General features: G+C 40.7%; 1 protein-coding gene across 4 annotated transcripts in view; it reads right to left on the bottom strand.

Moving 5' to 3' along the window:
- Positions 1-27591, bottom strand: part of NEK9 (NIMA related kinase 9) — a 44605-nt gene that overhangs the window by 11010 nt on the left and 6004 nt on the right. For 2 of the 4 annotated variants that reach the window (XM_077937890.1, NM_001265631.1), the window contains 15 exon segments: positions 27093-27163; positions 25428-25533; positions 23775-23906; positions 20706-20816; positions 19846-19910; positions 16854-16904; positions 16236-16428; positions 13953-14097; positions 13117-13317; positions 12571-12617; positions 10486-10641; positions 8638-8746; positions 7972-8133; positions 4067-4237; positions 2353-2412 (listed from right to left, as the gene is read on the bottom strand). In XM_077937890.1, the coding sequence (XP_077794016.1) occupies positions 2353-2412; positions 4067-4237; positions 7972-8133; positions 8638-8746; positions 10486-10641; positions 12571-12617; positions 13117-13317; positions 13953-14097; positions 16236-16428; positions 16854-16904; positions 19846-19910; positions 20706-20816; positions 23775-23906; positions 25428-25533; positions 27093-27163 (1780 nt within the window). 4 annotated transcript variants of the gene reach the window in all.

The raw sequence follows: 27591 nt of genomic DNA on the forward strand, positions 1-27591 counted from the left end.
ACTATTTTAACATACACGTAAATTTTCATGCCTAACAATAAACATAGGTCTATCTGCTACTAGAACTAGAACTGCACTATCCAATATGAGTTACTAGCCATATGTACCTGCTTAGACTTAAAGAGAATTAAAAATTCAGTTCCTCAGTCACAAGAGCTACTCTCTTGAGAGATCAATAGCCACAGAAGGCTGGTAGCTACTATACTGAACAGCACAGATATGGAACATTTCCACCATTGCAAAAAGATCTACTGGACACTGCTGAACTAGAGCATTACCTATATCACTGTATTTGCCTTGTGAATTCCTTCCTTCTCTGGCCTCCCACCCAGATGAAACCGTTCTGTTTAATTTTATATTTATCATTTCTTCTTAAAAACTTTATCGCCTTTATGCATCCTTAAATAATACATTACTATTTATTTTACTTTTATTTATTTATTTTTTTAAGATGGAGTCTTGCTCTTTTGCCAGGCTGACATACAGTGGCACAATCGTGGCTCACTGCAACCCCCGCCTCCCAGGTTCAAGCAATTCCCCTGCCTCAGCCTCCCGAGTAGCTGGGAATACAGGTGTGCACCACCATGCCCGGCTAATTTTTTTTTGTATTTTAGTAGAGACAGGGTTTCACCATGTTGGCCAAGATAGTCTCAATCTCCTGACCTTGTGATCTGCTTGCCTTGGCCTCCCAAAGTGCTGGTATTACAGGCGTGAGCCACCACGCCCAGCCTATTTTACTTGTTTCTAAACTTTATAAAAAGGCCATGTAGTCTGCTGCAACTTGCTTTTTACATTTCACATTATGGAAATATTTGGAGATGTTCACTTTCACTCCAATGGATGGTTATAATGCATTTAATCAACAAATAGTTACTGAGCATTTACCATTTGCCAGGCACTGTTCTAGGCAAGTAGATAAAATTGATAAATAAAAAAGACAAAAATCCCTGCTCTTCCTCGAGTCTACATCTTCCCACCAATGGACGTTTGCTTTTAATTTTATGTTTTTCCTTTAAATACTGTTCTAGCAAAACAAAGTTGTAGTCGAACTGCTGTGCTTAGCAAAAGATCTTTAGTCAGTTTTGACAGATATTAATATACGTAAACAGAGATGCCAAGCAATGGGCTACTTAAATAAACTATATATAATATGGTATTATAAGTCGGTGTATATGTGTAAACTGAAGTTCAAGTCTAGATCATGTTTTCAGCTGTTTTGTTTTTGGAGGTTTAATCTGTTTGACCGATTGTTTATGTATTTATTCATTCATTTGAGATAGGGTCTCGCTATGTTGCCTAGGCCCGGATTGCAGTGGCTATTCATAGGCATAATGATAGTGCACTGCAACCTTGAACTCCTGGCCTCAAGTAATCCTCCTGACTCAGCTTCCTGAGTACCTAGGATTAACGGCTGTGCCACTGTGCCCAGCTTTAATCTGCTTTTATTCTGGGTGTTTATGTGTTTTGATTCCAAACAATATCAGAATCTGGGCTGGGCATAGTGGCTCATGCCTGTAATCCCAGCACTTTGGGAGGCTGAGGTGGGCAGATCACTTGAGGCCAGGAGTTTGAGACCAGCCTGGCCAAAACAGTGAAACCCTATCCCTACTAAAAATACAAAAAACAGCTGAGTGTGGTGGTGCATGCCTATAATCCCAGCTACTTGGGAGGCTGAGGAAGGTGAACCACTTGAACCTGGGAGGCAGAGGATGCAATGAGCCACTGCACTCCAGCCTGGACGACAGAGCAAGACTGTGCCTCAAAAAAAATAAATAAATAAAATAAATCAGAATCCTGGTTCTGAGACATCAAAGGCTAGAGGGACTCTAGCAGGTAGAAAACCAAACGGAAAATAGATTCAATTCCTGGCATGGTCCGCAATAATAAAGAACCATGAAGACAGCAGTCAAAGGAAATCTATCAGAGATCTTTGAGATGATTCTCCTAACCACACTGAAAGTTTAGCCGAGTTTTATTCTGAGTGCCTGTTTTGGTGAACTATTTCTTAAGACTGGAATACCCCTGGGAATACCGTGGAAGTAGAGGACTCATTACCCCCTAGAATAGCAAGGAAAGGAATAATACATAAGTCATATTACAGTACTGGGCAAGCTACTTAATTAACTTCCATATACGTTGGAGGCAAAGATGATGTACTCTCTCTCTGACCACAATGTAAAAGTCATAACTTACTGCAAAACCAACCAAAATATGATCCTCTCTCTTAACCACCGTATTCTTCACTTCCCAAAGACATTTCCCATTTTCCTTTGGGTTTTAGAGTCTACATGGAATCTAACCAAAAGATTCACACTTCAGAAAACCACTGGTACCTGAAACATTGGTACTTACCAGTTCCAATGGATAAGCCACTGCTATTGGAACGGATGGTCTTAGAATTCAATACTTTCTCTGAGAAAAAATATTTGGTAGGTAAGCACTGTATACAGATATAGGCAAGAAAAATGAGAGAAGACTAGGATAGGAGGTAATTGCTCTCCCTAACTTCAGACAACTTTAGACTTATAACTTACAGTTTTAGAAATTAGTATCATAAGCTAAGCACCACTTGCTATTCTAATTATATTCACCATCTACATTAGTAACTGTCTGCCTTGGCTGGTCACTGGTATCACCTGGGAAGTTTTAGAAAGTAACCATGTGTTTGAGACCAGCCTAGGCAACATGGCAAAACCCAATCTCTTAAAAAAACACAAAACTTAGCCAGGTGTGGTGGCACTGGCCTGTAGTCCCAGTTACTTGGGAGGCTCAGGTGAGAGATCAGTTGAGCCTGGGAGAGGAAAACTGCAGTGAGCTGTGTTTGTGCCACTGCAGTCTACTCTGGGTAATGGAGTGAGACTCTGTCTCAAAATTAAAAAAAAAGAAGTAACACTGCATAAGTCTATAGGTTCCACCCCAGAGATTCTGATTTAATTGGTCAGGGATAGGGTCTGGACAATGGTATTCTTAAAAGTTTCTTGGCCGGGTTCAGTGGCTCACGCCTGTAATCTCAGCACTTTGGGAGGCTGAGGTGGGCGGATCATGAGGTCGGGAGTTCGAGACCAGCCTGGCTAATATGGCGAAACCCCATCTCTACTAAAAAATCCAAAAATTAGCCAGGTGTGGTGATACACTCCTGTAGTCCCAGTTACTAGGGAGGCTGAAGCAGGAGAGTCACTTGAACCTGGGAGGTTGTAGTGCGCTGAGATCACACCACTGCGCTCCAGCCTGGGCGACACAGCAAGACTCCATCTCAAAAAAAAAAAAAAAAGAGGCGCTTCTCAAGGATTCTAATGTATGTGCTGCTAAGGCTGCAAACCACTGATCTAAAAGTAGACTTATAAACTCTTACACAAGCATTTATAAAGTAGTTCATAACAAAGTAATCTTTATGCAGAAAGCACTTATAATTTAAAGTTTCTTTTAAAGGATGTACTGAATGTTTCTCATGAAAGCATAAGCACAGACAACAAATTAATTGGTGGATGATTGGAAGTAACAAATTCTAGGGCTGGGCATGGTGGCTCACGCCTGTAATCCCAGCACTTTGGGAGGCCGAGGCAGGTGGATCACCTGAGGTCAGGAGTTCTAGACCAGCCTGGCCAACGTGGTGGAACCCCGTCTCTACTAAAAATACAAAAATCAGTCGGGTGTAGTGGTGGGTGCCTATAGTCCCAGCTACTTGGGAGGCTGAGGCAAGAGAATTCGCTTGAACCCAGGAGGTGGAGGTTGCAGTGAGCCAAGATCACACCATGGCACTCCAGCCTGGGCGAAAAGAGTGAAACTCCATCTCAAAAAAAAAGACCAAAAAACAAAATCAATTCTAAGCAGGGAGGCAGAGCCCAAAGTTATATTAAAAAATAATCAAGAGATGGCAGATAGCAAAATTCCAGGAAATGACAATGTTCTGTTCCCACCACCAGGCATGGCATCCTTGACCATTACAAGACTTACAGAATGGCTTCTTCAGGACATTTCTGTTTCTAAGAATGTGACCAATAGTACCTCAGACGTGGGTCTATCCTCTGTCAAAGCCATCCCAACCCCAGACATATGAAACTCTTACCAACAATGAGAATGGTATGCCAGCCACGGCAAGATAGGTCCGGGACATGATGCAGAGATCCAAAAATAGGCCGAGGCCATGAGGTACAGATATCAGAGCCATGTGGTCTCTCTGTGGGGGTCATTGCCAGGCGGCCATTACCACCATTGCCCCAGGCAAAAATGTGATTATCTAGGAAAAAAGTTAAACAGCAGACCATTTAACAGAACACTGGCTTCCGAACTCTCTGGGTTCTCCATCTTTATATCCTAGAGCTAGAAAGACTTCCCACTATGTACTAAACAAGGGAAAGCTGTTTATTCTCCTATATAAAGCCTAAACTCTTCCTGATTCCACTCGGGTAAAAATGCCCACTCTTCCTATGTACTGCCATTCATTCATTCATTCATTCATCCATTCATTCACCTTTTTCTTCAACAACTTTTTATTGGTCATTCATCCAAAAACTGACTGAACATCTACTTCATGACAGGTACTGCATGGGGTGATGGAGCAGTGAAAAACACCAAGTCCTTGCCCTGTGGAACTGACATTCTAGTAGGGGAGACTGATAATACATAAATAAACACCTAATATTTAAGGTAGTGATAAATGCTATGAAGATAAATGGTGGAGAAAAATAAGTGGAAACAAAGAGTAACAGTTGGGTGGGATATCATTATTTTAGATAGGGTAGGTCAGAGGAGTTCTGACACTTGAACAGAGATCTACTGGAGTGAGGAAGAGTTTCCAGGCAGAGGGAACAGCAACAGCAAAAGTAATGTCAGTAGCACAAACAAGGAACAAGGAGACCCCTACAGTTGGAACAAAGGAAAGGAAGGGACGGTGATAGCAGAAGGTGTCAGGAGGTGGCTGGGGTCCTGCTCACATAGGGCCAGTCAGGCCACTGTGATGACTCTGGTCTACTGACTGATAGAGGAAACCACTGGAGGTTTTGAGCAGTAGGTATTTAAGAGAATCCCTCCATCTACTGAGGAGAACTGATGGCAGGGGAGCAAGTATGAAAGCAGGGAGACCAGTTGTAGTGGAGATGGTGAGAAGTGGTTGGATTTATTCTGAAGATAACCAATATGGATGGGATGTGGAGTGTAGGATGAAGCTGCCATTTATTGAGACAGGAAGGCTGCAGGAGGTACAGGTCTGGGCAGAAAATCAGAAGTTTGATTTTGAGTATACTAAGTTTGTCTGAGATGCCTATAACTTCTTATCCAAATCAGGCCTTTTTTTTTTTTTTAAATGAAACAGGGTTGCTATTAATCATTAAGCCATGACAACAGGCATGAAGGCATGAATCAGGATTGGTCTAAGATAAGTGGGCTATATGGCCCACCCTATATTTCGACATCAAGTTGAGGAGCTGTTGAATAAATGAGTCTCAAGGTCAAGGCTGGTGATAAAAAGCAGTGTATAGGGGGAATTTAAGGGAACAAGCTCACTTTGGAGAGACAAGTGAGCCTTGGGGCACTCCAGGACTTAGAAGAGTAGGCTGCTGCTATTACAGCACCTAACACCTGCCTGTGCTAGTCCCCTACTCTACTAGACTGTGAGCTCCTTGAAAGCAGGGGTTTTCTGAGACTCATTTCTATATTCCTAGAGCCTAAAAGAGGACCTGGACATGAATAAGGCCATCAAGTACAGTTCAGAGGAGTATAGGAACATCAAGAGGTAATATGCCCAGCCACAGAATCCAAATTTACATTCTTCATTCTAAAGTTAAAGTCATGAACTACACAGATCTATTCAAGAAACATGAGCTTTCTGAAGCCCTGTCAGAAAGTGCTATAGCATTTGCTGCACTAAATTTATCTTCAGTGACATCCTGATTCTGTCCTGTGTGACATTTCCATTTATCCAAGTCTGACCTAAACAGTTTGCTCCTTAAAGTCCCTTATTTTGGGACAAGCAGAGAGAGTTAATGTGCTGTTCTGAATGCTGGTTTATTTAAATATGGTAACAGATCACTTAATTGACAATATCCCTGAGACCCCTCATGAGTACAGAACAGGCATGGACCAAAAGAAAACAAGGATATCTCAGAGCAAAATCAACAACACAAAAATTGATGAGTCAAAAGATAAGAAGATGAAATGTATTAGCTGGGCATGGTGGCACACGCCTGTAATTCCAGCTACTTGGGAGGCTGAGGCAGGAGAAGCACTTGAACCTGGGTGGTGGACGCTGCACTGAGCTGAGATCACACCACTGCACTCCAGCCTGGGCACAGAGCAAGACTCTGTCTCAAAAAAAGAAAATGAAATGTGAGTTGTTACCAGTCAAGTGAAAAAAGTGGCTACAAAAATTTAGAAGTTCAGATGATGACACAGGAAAAAGAAAAAAGAGGAAAACAGTAAGCAAAGAAGGAAGGGAAAGTAGGATAGCAACAGTGGCAGTACAGAAGAGGAGTGACCAGGCGCAGAGGCTCACGCCTGTAATCCCAGCACTTTGGGAGGCCAAGAGGAGTGGATCATCTGAGGTCAGGAGTTTGAGACCAGTCTGCCTAACATGGCAAAACCCCGTCTCTACTAAAAATACAAAAATTAGCCAGGCATGGTGGCAAGTGCCTATAATCCCAGCTACTCGGGAGGCTAAGGCAGGAGAATCGCTTGAACCTGGGAGGTGGTGGTTGCAGTGAGCTGAGATCGTGCCACTGCACTCCAGCCTGGGTGACAAGAGTGAGACTGTGTCTCAAAAAAAAAAAAAAAAAAAAAAAAAAAAAAAGGAGTAATGAACCAAACTATACTGCAGAAAGAAACAGTCACAGAGGACCAGGTGCAGAGGCTCACACCTGTAATCCCAGCACTCTGGCAGGCGAGGCGGGCAGATCACGAGGTCAGGAGTTCGAGACCAGCCTGGCCAACATGGCAAAACCCTGTCTGTACTAAAAATACAAAATACAAAAATTAGCTGGATGTGGTGGTTCACGCCTGTAATCCCAGGTACTCAGGAGGCTGAGGCATGAGAATTGCTTGAACCTGGGAGGTGGAGGTTGCAGTGAGCCAAGATCGTGCCATTGCACTCCAGCCTGGGCAACAGAGCAAGACTCCATCTCAAAAAAAAAAAACAAAAACAAAAACAAAAAAAAGTCCAGGCACAATGGCTCACGCCTGTAATCTCATCACTTTGGGAGGTCGAGGCAAGCAGATCACCTGAGCTCGGGAGTTCGAGACCTGCTGACCAACATAAAGAAACCCCATCTCTACTAAAAATACAAAAATTAGCCGGGCGTGGTGGTGCATGCCTATAATCCCAGCTACTCAGGAGGCTGAGGCACGAGAATCGCTTGAACCTGGGAGGCAGAGGCTGTGTGTGATGAGCTGAGATCGCACCATTGCACTCCAGCCTGGGCAACAAGAGTGAAACTCTGTCTCCAAAAAAAAAAAAAAAAAATCGTCTCAGAGAAAAGAGAGAAGAAAAATCAGTTAGACCAACTCAGAAATCTGAGAGACACATAATATAGAGGAAAGCAGCCCTTCGAACCTTAGCAGTCCCTATGGACATCACTGTAGTACAGCTGACCCCAGACAACAGAGAAAATATGCTGTTCTCTCCAGCTATCCAATCAATGTTTATTGAAACCAATCAATAAGATACTGGGCAAGTTGTATAGAAGTACTTAATAATTCTTACAACATTTTACCAAAAAAGTGAAAGCTGAAATGAAAAAAGGAGGAATGTAGAACATTAACCTATCGTTATCTAGAAATCTGGCCTTTAAAAACAATCACTATGTTGAATACATACAAAGTTAATAAAGCTTAATATATATAACCGGCCACCAATTTAATACAAATAAAAAAGTATATCCATAATGCAGCTATACAAATAACCAGTCCACTTCTTTCCCAGCCAAGAACTGAAACACAGCCAAGAATCCAGAAAGCTTGAAATGATATGTACAGACTCACCATCAGTGGCAGCAATGGTAAACTCATCACCGCAGGAGACCCTGATCACTTGCTTCCCACCTAGAGGTCCCCCCAACAGATTGATTCCCAGACGCTTCTTGTAGTTTCCAACGCCCAGCTGCCCACACTTGTTGCAGCCAAAGGTCAGCAGCCGGCCTCGCTCTGAGAGAGAAGCAAAAAGAAACAACAAAGCACAAATGAGTCCTGGAACCCAGAGAAGATGCAGCCAAGTAGACTTCTATGGACTAGCTTCTGGTTGTTAGAATATACAAATACAAAACTAGCCACATGATCCTGGACCTAGAGCAGCTACAGTATCTAGGCACTATAACCAATTAGATCCAGTCAGCGACTCGATATTGTATTCTCTCTCCAGTATTGTACTTTTAGTGAGAAAAATGAGTATTACCTTAGAATACTTATAAAAGGTGCTAATCAGAGACAACAGATGTCTGGAATCATAGGTGCGGTGGTCTCATAAAAGGATGTATTTATTATGCATTTATAATAATTATCAAGAAAAATATGTACCTGAATACATTAATGAGATAATACTAGATGTTCAGGGGAAATCAGGATGATGTACAAATGAAGAAAACCTAATACTTGATTGAATAAAAGAGGCTGAGTTACTAAGGCATGTGATACAGTTGTAAATCAACTTACCATCAATAGCAGCTGTGTGAGTCTTGCCTGGGGCAATGGTACGGATCTTATAAAAGGACAACTGTTTGGCCAAGGTAAAGGACGTTGTGTAGGGAACTTCATGGTATGCCTGAACCAAAATAAAACACAAAGCAGATACATGAGGTAAGAAAATCGAGGGAAAATCAGGTTGAGAATGGAAAAAAGTCCTGGTGACCAAAAGGCCTTTCAAGTGAGTTATATTACTAAGAAGAGGGTGCCAGGTAGTTTTCCATCTCCAACAGAAAAGAAGAAGAAATAAGCTCAATATGTAATCAGAGAATACAGCACGTGAGGCAGAACTTTCTGACAACCAAAGTTTTAGATTCTGACTTAGGGTTTATAAAACATGAACTTTCTATCCCAGAAGGTATTTACATAAGGAGAGAATCATTGACACTTACCTTGGTTATACACTCTGCATTATCTAACAAGGGCAGGGCAAAGAATTAAAGTCCTGAGACTGTCTCCAGCCCATAAAGGAATCAGTTTACTGTGATCTAATTTCATCTATAGGGTAGTGTTTCTCAACTTAATTAAAACTCATGTTCTCTTTGAATTAGTATTAAAAAAGAATCCTCTCATTGAAGTTTAAAATTTCACAACAAATCCACTGCTATAATGAAAACATAAATCAAGTAATAGTAATTCTGACTATTTCTTTATTTTTGTTTGTTTTGTTTTGTTTTGAGACGGAGTCTTGCTTCGTCGCCCAGGCTGGAGTGCAGTGGCACGGTCTCGGCTCACTGCAAGCTCTGCCTCCAAGGTTCACGCCATTCTCCTGCCTCAGCTTCCTGAGTAGCTGGGACTACAGGCGCCTGCCGCCACACCCGGCTGTTTTGTTTTTGTATTTTTAGTAGAGACGGGGCTTCACTGTATTAGCCAGGATGGTCTTGATCTCCTGACCTCATGATCCGCCCGCCTCAGCCTCCCAAAGTGCCAGGATTACAGATGTGAGCCACCGCGCCCAACAACTGAATATTTCTTTTCAAACTACAAAGACACTCTCTCCAGCCTTGCCCTGAATTTGTACTCTCCTAATTGAAAATCACTACTTTAGAGATTGCTTAAAAATTAATTCTTACCTTTTCCATTGAGTCAGAAAACTTCTGTCTCTTAATTTTATTCTTTGGAAAATGACAAAACTCATCATATTAACACAAAAAGGAAACTAAGACAATATCACTGGCCAATTTACTAACATTTTTGAAGACAGAATGGTAATTACATCAATATGCCTAAACAGGATCAGTGATTTGGGAGAAATAAATCTAAAAAACTCCAATCAATCAATCAATCAATCAAAAAAACTCCAGGAAGGTGATGCATGGAAATGTCTTTTTTTTTCATAACATTAATTTGCTTGTTCCTATTTCAATAAGGTAAAAGCTGAATTTCATAATTTTATTCTTTGTAATCAATTTATTTATTGAAGTATAACATACTGCAAAATATCACACAGCTTGACACATTTTTCTATATACATATACTTGTAAAACCATTACAGATCAAGATATAGACCATTCCCATCACCCTAGGATCCCTTCCACCTCTTCTGTTAATACCCCTCCTTCCATAAGTAGCCAGTATAAGTTAATTTGATTTCTGTCAGTATAAGTTAATTTTGCCTGTTCTTAAATTTTACACAGATAGAGCTATATAGCATGTACTCTTTGTGGCTGGCTTCTTTTGCTGCACACAATGCCTATGAGACCATAACTTTATTCTTAAGTCAAATTCCATGGTCACTAACTAATAATAGCATCTCAAAGAAATTCCAACCTAGAGAAATTCCGATGATGTGGTTAGAACACCAATCAGGACACTCACTTCATGGTTGATAATTCCTGACATGCACTGATTCAGACCCAGCTTATTGAACTCATTGAGTCCACAAGCCAGCACTTTGCCTGACTGGGTCAACAGAAATGTCCCATCACAGCCACATTGAACTGCAACAATAATCAAGGCCTTGGGAACATCCACCTGCAAGAAAAAAATCAGAAAAAGAAATCCCAAATATATAATTCGTATTAGAAAAAAAGCTCTTAAATTCTTTCAAAAGAGACATGCTGCATTTAGCAGAATGATTACAGAAATGTGAGGACCGCTCTATTCTTTTCAGATTTGCCCAGTGTCTTAGAGGCTATTTTTTCTTTTCTTTTTTTTGAGACAGAGTTTCCCTCTTTTGCCCAGACTGGAGTGAAGAGGCGCGATCTTGGCTCACTGCAATCTCTGTCTCCCAGGTTCAAGCGATTCTCCTGTCTCAGCCTCCGGAGTAGCTGAGATTACAGGTGCACACCACCATGCCCGGCTAATTTTTGTATTTTTATTGGAGATGGAGTTTCACCATGTTGGCCAGGCTGGTCTCGAACTCCTGACCTCAGGTGATCTACCTATCTTGGCCTCCCAAAGTGCTGGGATTACAGGCATGAGCCATCACGCCCAGCTGAAACTACTATTTTATTTTCTTGTTTTTTTTTTGAGGTGGAGTCTTGCTCTGTCGCCCAGGCTGGAGTACAGTGGTATGATCTTGGCACACTGCAACCTCTGCCTCCCAGGTTCAAAGCTATTCTCCTGCCTCAGCCTCTTGAGTAGCTGGGACTACAGGCATGTGCCACCATGCTTGGCTAATTTTTGTGTTTTTAATAGAGACAGGGTTTCACCACATTGGCCAGGCTGGTTTCAAACTACTGACCTCAAGTGATTTGCCCGCCTCGGCCTCCCCAAGTGCTGGGATTACAGGCATGAGCCATTGTGCCCAGCCAAGGCTACTACGGTCAATGAAGAGCTAAAGTTTTACAATATCAAGGAAAAGGTGACAGTTCCAGGTCAACCAAACAAGACAGCCCCTCTCAGTTTGTTTTAGTAATAGTCCTACTTAGGGTGACTTGTCAAAAAGTTGAGAAAGAAGCTTCAATTCATTGCTGATTTTGTCTTGAGATGGAAGGCTGCTTGACAGTTACAGAAATTAAACAGCCCTAGAGGTCCCAATCTGGTCATTTTATAGGAGAGGTGACAGAATACTGAGGTAATATCTAGGATTTCCAAATGCTCATATATTTTTACAGCTAACTAGACAGGACTGGAGAATGGTGGGGTGATGCGTGTGTGGGTCCACAATGGATGTGTGTAAAACCTGAAACCTCAACCCTCAGTTTCTGCCACAGCCTTTCCAGGAGAAAAGGAACAGCTGGGAATCCCATTGAGGATGGTCCTTAGAAACGCAGAATAATTTAATTTTTAAAATGTAAATAAAAACTGATTTGTCTAAAAGTTCCCAAGGAAAAAAAAAAAAAGCCAAAACACTGGTAAACAATAAATGGTATAGCTGATTTAGCCAACCCTCCAATGGGTAAGCCTGTGCCCTAGGGTAGGTGGGAGAGATGTGACTGCGCTTTCCCCTCAGCTGGTATCAGCCTCTGTGAGCCTCTCACAGGGTCAGCTCTGGCAAGGCTGAGAGTAATTAGATAGTAAGTTTCATGCAACATGACCGCTAAACAAAAACAACTATTAATATTTCATCTGGTGGTCAACTGTAGAAATAGGAAAGGAAAATGACTGTGTTGGGTTAAGAGACAGTATATTGCTTTACTGTATCTTCTTGAATTTTCCAGTGTATTTGTAGCTATATGTGACTTTTCTGCTGTACACGCTGATTTTAGCTTTCATCCCTGAGTAAGATGTGACTTCACAATGTCCACAGTCGTTGTATCCACTTTCTCAATTTTCTATGATTTGGTCAGATGACAAGACCACAGGGTGCTAAATCAGGAATCCTAGATTGTCGGTCTCCCACACAGGAAACATTTCAGAAATAAACACCTTGATACAGCAGAGCCAAGGAAAGAGGACATATTATTGGAGTCTGTGCGACTTAGATAGGTTTTAGAAAGAAGCTGCTTCTGATTTTACCTTTTGTGGTGTATAATAATCCTCTTCTGAATCCAAACCCAGTCGTCCTGAAACACACGTAAGAATGAAAATCATTATAATGAGGGCTTCCTTCCCAGTGAAGAGGTTCTGTAAGATTCTCTTTTGCCAGGCATGGTGGCTCATGCCTGTAATCCCAGCACTTTGGGAGGCTGAGGCGGGCAGATCACGAGGTCAGGAGTTCGAGACCAGCCTGGCCAACATGGCGAAACCCTGTCTCTACTAAAAGTACAAAAAATTAGCTAGGTGTGATGGTGTGCGCCTGTAATCCCAGTTACTCAGGAGGCTGAGGCAGGAGAATCGCTTGAACTCGGGAGGTGGTGGTTGCAGTGAGCCCAGATCGTGCCATTGCACTCCAGCCTGGGTGACAGAGAGAAACTCTGTCTTGAGGAAAAAAAATAAAAAATTAAAAGATTTATGGAATCAACACTTCTCATTTAGGGGATGCATGATGTGTTTAGATGCATACAACTTTGAAGTCAGGTTGTATACCTGCGAAGAAGTGGACAGAGACAAGGCTACCCCTACCATATTCGCCACAGCCCCAAGAATAGACTTCCTTGTTTCGTGTCAGAACCACCACATGATTATCTCCACAGGAGACCTGCTCCACTGGATTGCTGAGGAAGAAGTTCAGCTGCATGGGTTCTAGCACTTCAGGGCCAGCAACTTTGTCCACCCCCATGCAGCCATAATAATCTGATCCAAAGGCATAGAGCTGACCCTCATCTGCAAAAGAAAGGAAAACAGAATCCATCAAAGGACTGACTTATTCTATCTAATCAGAAAATTGGGCAGGGCTGGAATGAGGACTACCCCAGAAAATGATCTCACATGAAATGATTATATCCAAGAAATTAAAAGGACAGACTGTGCAAGTCTAGAGTTCTATGTCAGAGAGTCATGTGTACTACTACCATTACTATATAAAACAATTTAAAAAGTGGTAGCATTATCACGTTAAAAGGACTTAAAATTTTAATAGGGCCATCTTTGTTATATAGATTAAAAAAAAAAGAGTTCCAAGGAACCATAAAGTAAGTAATGACAAGACTAAAACTAAACTTAGGTCTTGATCCTAATTTTGTGTTATCCATAGCCTGATGAGGTGGTAAGATTATTTTTCCTGCCAACCGGGACACACATTTTCTCCTGATCCCACCTCTTCTCTGTCTTCTCCTTGCTCACCACCACCTAATACTATAGCAAATTTGGCATGTTATTATTAATGAGTATATTTGCTCAAGGTCCTCTGGTTCTTTGTAGACTGTCTTTTGTTTTAAAATCCCAATTAAGATTGCACAGCATTAAGCAAAATACTCCCACATTAAATGCACTTAAGACACTTTCTGCTGATGGCTTACCAGTCACACAGACAGTGAAATCATCACCACATGAAACCTGATGGATAGCTTTGCCTTGCAACTTTTCCACATGCTTTGGCTGTCGATAGGAGGCTTTGTCTCCATGGCCCAGCTGACCATGGAGTTTAGTGCCTCCTTGCATGTTCTGTGAAATAAAAAGGTCTTATGACTTTTTTTTAAATTACATTTTATTAAACTTAAAATTTTAAAGAGATGGGTTCTCGTTATGTTGCCCAAGCTGGCCTTGAACTCCTGGGCTCAAGTGATCCTCCTGCCTCGGCTTCCCAAAGTGCTGGGATTGTAGACATGAACCACCATGCCCGGCTGAGAGCTCTTATGAAGTTTTAATTTTTCATGCCAAAAGCTGATCTTTAATGTAACTTCATATGAAGAAAAACAGTAGAAAAAAAGAGCTAGAAGTTTAGAAATTAGAAACAAATGGGCAAAGGGATTAAATATTTTAACAGCAAGTAGTATAAAGACCCTGCCAACAGGTAAAGAAAACTTAAAAAGTATCCAGATTAATATCCATTAATCTAATCTTTGTCCTTCAAGTCTAAGGTAAACAATATATTTAATTACAGGTGATGGTGAAAAAAATTCTTTATAATATAGTCTAATTTGGTTGCTTTCTACAGGAATGTAGCTTCTTGAAAATCTGTACTAGAAGTTTCATAAATTTTGGTCACAGTTTCCCTGAAACATGGAAGAGTTATAAAGAATCTGGCTACATCAAAGAGGCTGCTATACAGCAATGAGACTAGTCCTTGATGACTTTTCAACTTTTTTTTTTTTTTTTTGAGACGGAGTTTCGCTCTTGTCACCCAGGCTAGAGTGCAGTGGCTCGATCTCAGCTCACTGCAAGCTCTGTCTCCAGGGTTCAAGCGATTCTCCTGCCTTAGCCTCCCAAGTAGCAGGGATTACAGGCACCTGCCACCACGCCCAGCTAATGTTTTGTATATTTAGTAGAGATGGGGTTTTGCCGTGTTGGCCAGGCTGGTCTCAAACTCCTGACCTGAGGTGATCCACCTGCCTCAGCCTCCCAAAGTGTTGGGATTACAGGCGTGAGCCACCACATCTGGCCTTTTCTACAGTTTTATAGAGAAAAATAATTCTATTAAATGAGTAAACTACAAGTCCTCATAATACATATACATATATATGTATATATTTTTTTTCAAACAAGCTCTTGCTCTGTCACCCAGGCTGGAGTGCAGTGGTGCGCTCTCCAGTGGTTCACTGCCATCTGCACCTCCCAGGCTCAAGTGATTCTCGTGCCTCAGCCTCCTAAGTAGCTGGAATCACAGGCATACGCCACTTTTGTATTCTCAGCTAACTTTTGTATTTTTAGTAGAGATGGGGTTTTGTCATGTTTGCCAGGCTGGTCTCAAACTACTGGCTTCAAACAATCCACTCGCCTTGGCCTCCCAAAGTGCTGGGACTTCAGGTGTGAGCCACTGCTCCCGGCCAATAAATGTTTAAGATACCAATTTCTCTCCAACAGCCTGAAATGAGCCTGAGAAGGCATAGCAAGAGACAGGCGGAAAGCCAAGAGAACACGCTATCACAGAAGGCAAGTGAAGACAAAGCTTCAAGGAGGGAGTGGTCAACTATGTCAAATGCTACCCAGAGTCAAGCTAAGTAAGGACTAAAAACCATCTGTTTTATTTTAGCAATTTATGGGTCATTTTTCAAGACTAGTTTCAGTTGAGTGGCAGAGATGGAAGCTGCACTGTAGGTGAATGAGGAGAGAGTGAGAGATAAGGAAACAGATAGCAAACACAATTTGTTAAAGAAGGTGAGAGGGGAGAATCTAGAGGGCAACAAAGAAATTCTACACAAAATATACCTAGCCATCTCCAATCACTGCTGTGGGCTTCAGGGGTTTCCTGACATGGTATAGTGCTTCCTTTGTTTACAAAGCTATTTCACAGATAATAGTTGCTCTGAACCTCATGGTAATATAACAGAGTAATTGAGTGACTTGTCTGAAATCATCCAGCTGTAAATGGGAAAGCCCAGTTTCCTGAGTCTTTCCATTTTCTCTCCCTCTCTAATTCATTCATTCAAAAACCATTTATAGGTGACCTAATATGTACCACCCCTGGGCGTACATCAGTGAACTAAACAGACAAAATTCCTGCTCTTATAATAGCTTCCATTCCATCACCCCAGGTTGCCACTCCCTTAGTATAGGTTCAGCTAATAAAATGCTTAAACATCATGGGCCCAGTACACTATTAGGCTTACAGCACTGTTCCAAAATGCTTAGCGTTCACTTACCACCCAAGTGTACAGTTCCTTCTCCACTGTGACCACAGCAAAGTGGGTATTCCCTGCACACACCTGCCGGGCACTACAGCCGCTCTTGATAACATCCAGTTTTTGGGGGGTGGATTTTCCACCACCCCAAACATAGACTTCACTGGTTCGTGATGTTACTACAGCAATGGGTGCTTCAGTCACAGTGCTTGACCTGCCAACAACCCCCAGAACAAAGGCACATTTAACATTAAAAACAATATCAAAGAAAAATGCTTCCAGTCTGTTCCCTGAGAAGAACTGCCAATTATGGTATGAGAAAGTATGTTCTTTCTCGACAACTTATTTCAATGTGCTCTATCACAGCAGACTTTGAAATTCCTGCCTCAGGGCTTCATCACAGCTTGGCCAGATCAGATTCCAGTCTGACCCATAACACCTACACTTTTCCACATTCATCATGGTAATGATGGCCACTTTAGTGTAAGGGTGAAATTATAGCTTTCTTCTTAGAAATGACTGTCTGAAATTTAAGCAGATGCTGGCTCCTGAAATCAAATAATGCCTATGCTCAAGAAAGACCCCCCCCCCGGTTGTAATTTAGGATATATAAGTTTTTAAGAGTCTCTTGAACATTACCTTGGTCTCTTTGTAGGTGCATTAAGCAGAGTGACTTTTTCCTCCATCTCTCTACCAAAAGAAAAGCCAAGATACATGAGTGAAATAATAGGATTTTATATTGCAGAGGTGTCTGTTTAATACATTTCACAGATTTAATCCTCTTATAAACTGTATGCATCCTACAACATCACAATACTTTTAGCAAAGTACCTCGATACAACTCAAAACAATTATATAGTCCTTTCATTAGATAATTCATTAAATACCCAAAGGCCAGCAGTTTGGGGCCATTTGCTTTCTACCTCTGAGAAGTGGTCCAGGGTGGAACAGAGAGCCTTGAGAACCTCTGATGTACGTGTTTAGTATCTGATGGACACCTTCATCTAGTCTGCCCACTGACTCCCAAACTCAGGATCTCCAAATATGAGCTTGTTAGCTTTTCCCCAAATGAGCTTTTCTTTCCGACTCCTCTATTTCTGTAACTAGCTGCAACAGCCTTCCCCAGTTCTCCCAGTCAACTGGGCTTAAAACCTCAGTCATCTCTGATTCATCTCTTTCCCTTTAATATTCAGGTTCTACAGATTCTACCTATATAGTACTTTTTGTACTCACCTCTTCCTTTCCAGTCTCACCACCTTAGTTCTGGGCAGCTCTACTTCCCACCTGTACTGTGATAATACCTCCTAATCAGCCTCACTTACTACAGTCTTAATCATTTTACTATACTAATTTAACGCAGATGCTAATATTGCTAAATAACTCTTCCTTAGATATGCCTCTCATCACATGAACTGCCCTCTCGCAAACATCCACTATCTCTCGACAGTGGATGTGATACCCACTCTATCTTTTGCACTACCTCTTGAATTAACCACAATCTTCTTGGCCTGGCATGCAAGATTTCCTACCTGTTTTTCCAGACTTCCTTCCTTTTGTTTGCACCCCATGTTCTAGCCCAGGGCTGTCATCCTAACTAAATCAATTATAGCTGAGCTCCTGGAGTAGTGCTCAGGCATCAGTACTTTTTGAAAGCTCCTGATATTTTGCATCAAAAGTCCCAGGTCTAGAACCACTAATCTAGCCAAATAGAATTTTGTGTTTCCTGAATATTTTCCACAACTTCCTGTGTCTATGTTTCTGCTTATGCTATATTCTCTGTCTGGAAAACTCTGTCTTATGTTTTCCATCAAAGTACAAAGTTCCAAAGTATTGCAGGTAAATCTATAATTATCTCAGTAAAAATTTCATGCCTACACTCAAGAAGTAAAAGATTAAAATAGTGACTTAAAACAGTGATTATGCCGGGCTTGGTGGCTCATGCCTGTAATCCCAGCAGTTGGGGAGGCCGATGCAGGCAGATCACCTGAGGTCAGGAGTTCGGACCAGACTGGTCAACATAGTAAAACCTTGTCTCTACTAAAAATACAAAAATTAGCCAGGCATGGTGGCGCCTGCCTGTGGTCCCAGCTCCTCGAGAGGCTGAGGCAGGAGAATTGCTTGAACCTGGGAGACAGAGGTTGCAGTGAGCTGATATTGCACCACTGCACTCCAGCCTGGGCAACAGAGTGAGACTCTCAAAAGGCAAATTAAAAAAAAAAAGTAAAATAAAATAAATCATTATACTGCTGTGAAATAAGCCAGATAAAAATTTTAAATATGCTTAACCAGATCAAAAGGGTGATACTGCCTGCACATGCACAAAACATAAATGGAAGTTCATGGTGCCATATCTGGAGTACAGTACATAATTTCAGGCACTAAAACACTGGCTGGAGAAGAACCAGAAAAGATTAATTAAATGGCATAGTAGAATAACAGTACGGATGAAACAGCAAATATGGAATTAGGGATGTATAGAATGTATCCAAGGGCAAGACTTGAAACGAGCATTGTATGTGAATATTTGGAAGGTATAAAAACAAAGAACTGGTAGTGGAGGAAGAAGGGTAGCAAGGCAAAAATAGTGTAATAGGATGAAATACAGACTCAAACATTTAAGGAAGATAAACGTTTTAAATTAAGGTGTGAAGCCTCCTAGAGGAACTGAGGGATAAAGGATGTTCTTCCTATCTCTAAAGATATCTGACAGAATAAATCTCAGGAAATAACCTCTGAGGAGTCAATAAAACTCGACTTCAAATATGGGCAAAATGTACCTGAAGAGGATTCCTCCAACTCCAACCTACCACCTAAACAAATGCAGTGAAAAACAAAGGCCCAGGACGGGTATAGTGGCTCATGCCTGTAATCCCAACACTTTGGGAGGCTGAAGCAGGAGGATTGCTTGAGGCCAGGCAACAGCTTTGAGACCACCCTGGGCAACACAGCGAGACCCGGTCTCTATAAAAATAGAAAAATTGGCCAGTGCACACCTGTAGTCCTAGCTACTTGGGAGGCTGAGGTGTGAGAATCACTTGCAGCAGGAGTTCAAGGCTGCAGTGAGCTAGGACTGTGCCACTGCACTCTAGCCTGGATGGCACAGTGAGACTCTGTCTCAGAAAACAAACAAAAAATAAAAAAACCAGAGGCCCAGTCCAATTCACACTACAATTGGTAAGCACCCTATTCCAGACCCTGGACTGACCACTTTTTATGCATTATCTTCTTTAATCCTGACCTCATCTTACTTTATAGAGAAGAAAGCTAAGAAATAAGAATGTTAAATAACTTGACAAAGATGACAAAATTCAGACATAAACATAAGGATGTCTGAGTCCAGACACCCCTCTTCCTTACTGCACTCTAATGCCTCAACTCTAGATTTAAAACCAATGGATGGAGGTGTGAAGGGCTCTTGGGTCTCATCAGTACACATTTAGAACAAAATAGCACAGGCGAAGGAGGCAAAAGTCAGAAGCTATCCCTAAGCAATAAAAGCAGGGATGTTGGTAGAAAATAGCACTATTGCAACCAAGTCCGGAAACACTACTCTTTCTTGTAGTACTTGGATCAAGCCTCTAAAAGTCATCTATCTCAGAAAAGACAATGGAGTGACTTCTTCATAATTTACCTCCTGCGTTTCCTGAGAAGAGGGCGATCTAGAAGTTCATCTGCAGTAGGTCTCTGCTCAGGATCCTAAAAAGTAAAAATAGGGTTAGTTTTCACTTAAAGGAAATGGGCAACATGGGATCTAAAGATAATTAGTCAAAGACCACTGCATTATCCCTTTGTTTTAAAAATCATTTCTTATGTGATACTCCATGTTTTATGTTTCTCACCTCATTATCATCAACACTTGTACATGAAGGAGAATGTTTATAATGCACCTTCCTCACTTGTTCAATTAGGGCAGTGGCTCTCAAACCTCAATATATACAGAATAGAAGAATCACCTGAGGGGTTTGTTACAAATAAAGATTTCTGGGCTTTATCCACAGAGATTCTGACTGAGTTCGTCTGGGGTGGGGCCCAGGAATCTTCTTTTTACTTACAAAACTCTCCCATTCCCTGGTGATTTTGACTCCAGTGTTTCATGAAACATACTTTGAGTAATACTAGAACTACATAGCAAGGGAACTATGAGATATGAGAAATACAGACATTCTGTATTAAAAGTGGTAAATTATCTTTCATTGCAGTTTTATGAAATATATATTCAGAAATTACTCTTGGTCATAAAAATGGAGCACAATTTAGATGGGAAATTCATTTCACAAACTAATACTTACAAAACAGAATAAAGGAAGAATTTGTTCACTGAAGCACACAACTATAATGAATTACCAATACCTATTCTGTGTATAGCCACAAATACACTCTACCCTGGGGAACTGGATGTGGTTTTGTATGGTTTATAGTTATGCCATACACCAAACACTGAGGCTGGAAGGGGAAATACGAAACTGAAATGAATATTTAAGTCACACCTACCTGGTCAAGGCACGAATGAACCATTTGGATCAATTCCAAAGAGTACTGGCTAGAGTCAACTTCCATGGCCCGAATTCCTTGCACGATCTTCACACACAGGTTGAGTGGGTTCTATGAGAAAATGATGACTGCATTGTTCCTGGTTATATGAAGATGATGCTATACTCTACTGGTAGGGGCTCTCAGGTGTCTATGACCATTATTTAAATAATTGGCAATAGGTCTGACTTCTTGTTATAACTACTAGTATGCATCAACAAGAAATGGTTAGGGATGCGCTGATACTATCAGACAGAATGAAGCCAACTGGCTATACAATCTATAACTATGTGGCCAACAATATAATACTCAGAGTATATGATAATCTGACCTTTCAACTGAATCCCAAGAAAAAGGAAAGCAAGACTAGCCATGCTTCTTGGCTTCATGTAGTTCCCTTGCCAACTAACTTGCCTTCTAATTTATATATCCTAGTTGTGGCTGTACAGGCAATACCCTGCTGCAACAGACAAGGCAGTGAATAATATTAAGATGATAATATTAACAATATTATAGTAATACCATTATTGAGAGACTACTACAAACTAGACAGGCACATTACATATATGGTATTTTTTAGCCTCACTAACGCCATTCAAGGAAATTATTATCATTATCAATGTATATATGAGAAAAATGGGGCTCAGAGATGTAAAGTAACTGACTAAAATCACAGATAGTAAAAATGAAGCTATAACTCCAATCAAAGCCTGACTCCAAGTCATATATACACACACATATATACACACACACGTACATATACACACAACATATATATACACACATATTTCTTGAGACAGAGTCTCACTCTGTCACCCAGGCTGGAGTGCAGTGGTACGATCTCCACTCACTACAACCTCTGTCTCCTGGGTTCAAGTGATTCTTGTGTCTCAGCCTCCTGAGTAGCTGGGATTACAGGCATGCACCACCATGCCTGGCTAAGTTTTGTATTTTTTAGTAGAGATGGGGTTTCACCACGTTGGCCAGGCTGGTCTCGAACTCCTGACCTCAGGTGATCCGCCCGCCTCAGCCTCCCAAAGTGATGGGATTACAGGCATGAGCCAACATGCCCAGCCTCTGACTCCAAGTCATTTTTCTTCCACCATACTATTTAGGGGAATTAGATGATATACTAGAACAACCCTCAGGATTTAGAAAAATGAATAGGTCTTATGAAAGGGCAATGAATTTACATTACCTTACATTTGTGTTTTTCATATACATTATGAGAGAATCTCTGTATGGGGAATATATATTGTTACCATGTTATAGATAATGAAACAGAGGATCAAAGAGATGAAGTGATTTGCCTAAATTCTCACACCTGGTTGGTAGAGGCAACTGGATGTGAATCCACTTTAGCCCCTCAGTGTGCTCCATGGACCAGCAGCATCAGCATCACCTGGGAGCTTGTTAGAAACACAGAATATCAACCCTGCCCCCCCAAAAAATCTGCATTTCAACAAGATGACTTTGTATGTGTATTAAAGTTTGAGAAGCACTGCTTTATATAAGGTTGTACTTTAATTTACTTAAAAAAAGAAAAAAAGACTTAAAGGGATTCATTGTCTATAAAGCAATGACAATTTTTATTTTTTAACAGATAAACTTTTTTTTTCTCTAGTTAATGAATATTTTTAACACCCACAATGTGTTAGGTATTGTAGAAAATAAAGCAAACATTTGGAAGGGTTTTAGATTACCTGGCAAAACCACAGCTATATAAAAAAAGTTAAGTACAATAAAGTGATACTGGTGCTATGTCAGAAGTGTTTACAAAGATAGAATAAAGGCATAAAAAAGTAACAATTTAGGAAAAGGCCTAAATATGCTGGGCATGGGGGCTCACACCTGTAATCCTAGCATAGGCTGAGGCAGGAGGATCACTTGAGGCCAGGATTTTGAAACCAGCCTGGGTAACATAGTGAGAACCCATCTCTACAAAAAATAGCCAGGTGTGGTGAGGCATGCCTGTAGTTCAAACTACTCAGGAACTGAGGCGGGATGACTGCTGGAGCACAGGAATTTGAGACTGCAGTGAGCTATGATCACGACACTGCACTCCAGGCCTGGGCAACAGAGTGAGACCCAGATAAAACAATTGTCTTTTGCTCCCTTCCATTCTGTTCACTAGATTTGCATCCTTTTACACGTTTCCAAGAAAGTGATGCAGTAGTTGCATGATCATCTGGCTGCTGTTAATAATGTTCCAATTCCTACTGCTTGAAAAAGTGAACCATCATGTTCCATTTTTTGCTTTTAAGAGATGAACTTTTTTTTTTTTTTGAGACGGAGTCTCGCTCTGTCACCCAGGCTGGAGTGCAGTGGCCGGATCTCAGCTCACTGCAAGCTCCGCCTCCCAGGTTTACGCCATTCTCCTGCCTCAGCTCCCGAGTAGCTGGGACTACAGGTGCCTGCCACCTCGCCCGGCTAAGTTTTTGTATTTTTAGTAGAGATGGGGTTTCACTGTGTTAGCCAGGGTGGTCTCGATCTCCTGACCTCATGATCCGCCCGTCTCGGCCTCCCAAAGTGCTGGGATTACAGGCTTGAGCCACCGCACCCAGCCTAAGAGATGAACTTTTAAATTTAATTTAAATTTTTTTTGAGACAGGGTCTTGCTCTGTTGCCCAGGCTGGAGTACAGTGGTGCAATCTTGGCTCGCTGCAACCTCCACCTCCTGGGTTCAAGCAATTTTTGTGCCTCAGCCTCTCGAGTAGCTGGGATTACAGGGGCACGCCACCACACCCAGCTAAGTTTTGTATTTTTAATGGAGATGGGGTTTCACCATGTTGGCCAGGGTGACCTCAAGTGATCCACCCACCTCGGCCTCCCAAAATGCTGGGATTACAGGCATGAGCCACTGCGCCTGGCTGGGTCGATAGCATTTTAATAATAGATTACTAATCTTGTACCTGAATACAGGTTATTTTTGCCAGAAATCAGAAGCCTGGGAATAGAGTTGATCTGCTTAGTCAGGCTGTACCATTTGCAACCTGCTAAATGCAATATAGGGATAATATGCCAACTTACTGTAGCATCAAACGTCCTCTTCAAGGTAAGGAGTTCAAAAATGACACAGCCTACTGCCCAGATATCAGACTTGAAATTGTACTTTACTCCTTGACAGAGCTCTGGAGACATGTAATATGGGGTTCCCACAAGCTGAGCAACAAAGAAACAATCAAAGAATAACTTCTTTTCTGAGGTAACTATGTTAACATTTCAACAGCTTAATTAAATTTCCCAGGAACTAGTGATAACAACCATAAAACATTCATCAGCAGATTCCAAAATGGTTTTTATGAGATGATGCCACTATGGAAAGAAATCTTATTCATATCAAATCTCTTGGGTCAATTATAAAGGGACAATCTCCATGATAAAGGAACTGTGGTAACTTGAGGGGCTCAATAGCTGTGTGATTCCTAGATCACAGAGGCTTCAGGCGTTCAAGGCCTGCTGAAGACTTTACACATACTTAAAGACATACTTACTAAGTTCACTAAGTGTTTGGGAAAAAAACCCAAACACTGGCAGTGGGGAGATGGTAACTGAATGATGGAATTAGATGTTCTAACTAAAATACACGTAATGAAACTTTTAAAATGGCCCAATTTGGCATCTGTTACGCTAACACAACTAGTGAATTTCTTTTGAATTTGAAAAAGATTTTCTGACTTCAAAAATAAACTTGGAAATAAAAATGTCCTAAGAAGTCATGCCTCTCCCAAGATGAGATATAATGAAGGCCCTAGCAGCTCTAATAAAACTCATAGTCAGCTTTAATCAGCAAAGCAAAGCAAATTTCAGATGGCTTACATGGCTTTTATAAATTTTCATATCATTCCTTCTTTGCATTTAACTAGCTAAAAAGAGTCAAGTCTTGGTTTTATCAGATTGTTCTTGATGAGAAAAATCCATATAAAGACATGATTGCTTCTTCAGAAGCTCACTTGGCCTCCATCATAGAAACATCTGAGTCCCTGAAGCAGAGACTCCAAACCCTAAACATCTAAATTGCTTGCAGACAAATCTTGACATTATTTAAAAAAAAAAAAAAAAAAAAAAATTATTGGCCAAAATCAGTTTTCAAGTTCTTTTAAGGATACAACATTGTGAAACTAGAATAATAACTGGGTTTTATAATTCCTAAAAGGATAAGATTACTGTCCCAAAGATCAACTTATGTCTGCTCTTTACCAATGATCTTTCTCAAAATCACGTGAGAGGGGAACCCTGTGCAGTTCAGACTGTGTATAATATTAAAGAGTAGATTGTTCTCTGAGCATCAGCCTTCACTTGTAATATAGGGGTTCTCTTTGAACCAGAAGCATTCAAAGGAAAAACAAAAAGAGATGTCTAACACCTTGAGCTCAAACATTAAATAAGAGATAAAGTGAAATCTACTAAAGACCCTAACCTGGACAAAACAGTAAAGCATTTTGTTGCTTTTAGATTAAGCCCCTAATCAGTATTGGAAAAAGGTTATGAGGTCAGAGGCGTAACGTGGGCAATGACTTAAATGCCTGCTAGTGGGCCCAGGAAAAAGACTTCTGAAGACATTCATTAAAAGTATGGAAAACTTGAAAGAATATTGAGAAAAGTATGCAAGATTTAGGGAGTATAGTTATATTTCCCAGTACTAGAAAAGAAAATAAAAATTAAGACAAGGGCAACACATACCGTCTCAGCCATGGAATACTCAGAATTAAGTTTCTTTGCTAGGCCATAATCTCCAAGTTTTATCAGGTTTGCCTTGGTCAGAAAAATATTTAATGTCTTTATATCTCTGAAAAAAAAAGATGCTGCAAATTAAGTTCACACAGATAATTGTTTTATTTCATCCCCCGTCTTGCCCAGGATTATTACAGAATAAAAATGAGTGTGGGCCGGGTGCAGTGGCTCACATCTGTAATCTCGGCACTTTGGGAGGGCAAGGCAGGAGGACTGCTTGAGGCCAGGGGTTCTAGACCAGCCTGGGCAACATAGTATGACCCCATCTCTACAAAAAATGAATTAGTCAGGCGTGGTAGCAAACACTTGTAGTCCTAGCTTCTTGGGAGGCTAAAGCACCTGAGAATCAGTTAAGCCCAGGAGGCTGAGGCTGCAGTGAGTCATGACTGCACCACTACATTCTAGCCTGGGCAACAGGGTGAGACCCTGTCTCAAAAACTAAAATAAAATAAAAAAAGAGTGTTACCATTGCTCATATTCTGTCCTAAACATCCCACAGTGGTCGTCACTTTCACATGGTGTTTAACACTGAAGTGGGGACTTTAAAGGAGTGAAGGCAGAGAATTAACTTCATCCTCTAGGGCTTCACAGCATAGAAATATCTCCCATACTACTGAAGCTATGAGGAAAAGTTGAGAGGGTCAGATGAGGAAAATGGTGCTCTAGGTAACCATAATTCCCATAAGATACCACAGCTCTTCAACTATCACTTATGCCTTGAATTAAATGATATCAAGGCAACTTTAACTAACTTGGTTGGTGTCAAAGTTTCAAATAATCTGTTAAGGCAAGAGAAGAGGCCTACACGTCCCCACAACGATATGATTAGGCCATTTAGTCATCTAAATAAAATCACAGGCTATTTTTCTAAAGATTAATTGACCATATGTAAAACAAAATGAATTGTGCCTGGTTCACTATGGCTTCCTTATTGAAAGATGTGAATAAACCAGAACAATATACTTTGTTACTTTTAAAAGAAAATAACAACATGCAACAGAAGCCATTCAATAGCTATCCAGAAATATATGTTAACTGAATGAACAAACCAATAAAAAAAGAAATCTTAGTGTATTATAATTAATCTCTGGCACTAGTCGATGACTCACTTAAGAAGGGTATAATGATGTGAAAATGTTACTGAAATGGTTCTCTTCTATAGCTAGAAATGAATGGAAATGTGCTTGTTTTTAAAGATCTGGTAAATTTGTACAATTAACTGTACAAAGTGAAGAGGTTTTTATTTAAATTAAAAGCGCTTAATTATAGAATTAAAAAGAATTGCCAATTATTACTGCTGTGAATCTTACCAAATACTACTTCTCATAGTGCTTTCTAGGCTTTACTGATGAATTAACAAACTGAATTCTAAAATTTTTGTCTGTAAAATGACTAAGTAGTACTTGGCTACTGAGGAGATTCTTCCTAGATCATAAACATGGTTTAACTTCAGGGAGTGAAAATAACATTCCTCATTATTTTCCTTTCCTAATGATATAAATGGAAAAACTCTTGGCTGCTTAATCAAGAAAATAAAAGTGGTGTTGGGGGGTATCCAGGGTAGGGGCTGAATTGGTAGAGAAGAATCCATCCATAAATTTTTTTACTTTTTACCTATGAAGGATTCCAGCTTTATGGATACAGCTCACTGCTGAAACAATCTGAAATAGGTACCACACCACCATCTGCAGAGAAAAAATAAATATTTGGATTAGAAACAAAAAGCTCCATTTAAGTAAATACACACACATACACAAACAAACAAAACAAAGAAAGCTGCAACCAGAAGTTATGATTCAACATGACATCTCTTCCTTGCAGGTTGAGTAGGCAAAGAAAAGTGAAGGGGTAAAAAAACACAAAAAACAGGTTCCTCATAAAATCGTTCCAATGTCATTATAATATATAGTATGGTAAAGCAGACATGTGGAAAAACTCAGGAAGAATGCAAAGTTATAGAAAACTGGGCATACCAGTATGCAGTAATAGAACCAGGAAAGAAAGCCCACAGAGAATCATGATGTGGAGGTAAAACGTTTAGGAAGCAGCTATAGACAGCTTCCTTGTTAGAGGTTTCCTTTCTCATGAATATCAGAGCCTGGAAGGAGTCTGA

The sequence above is a fragment of the Macaca mulatta genome, chromosome 7, assembly GCF_049350105.2.
Source record: "Macaca mulatta isolate MMU2019108-1 chromosome 7, T2T-MMU8v2.0, whole genome shotgun sequence".
Lineage (NCBI taxonomy): Eukaryota > Metazoa > Chordata > Mammalia > Primates > Cercopithecidae > Macaca > Macaca mulatta.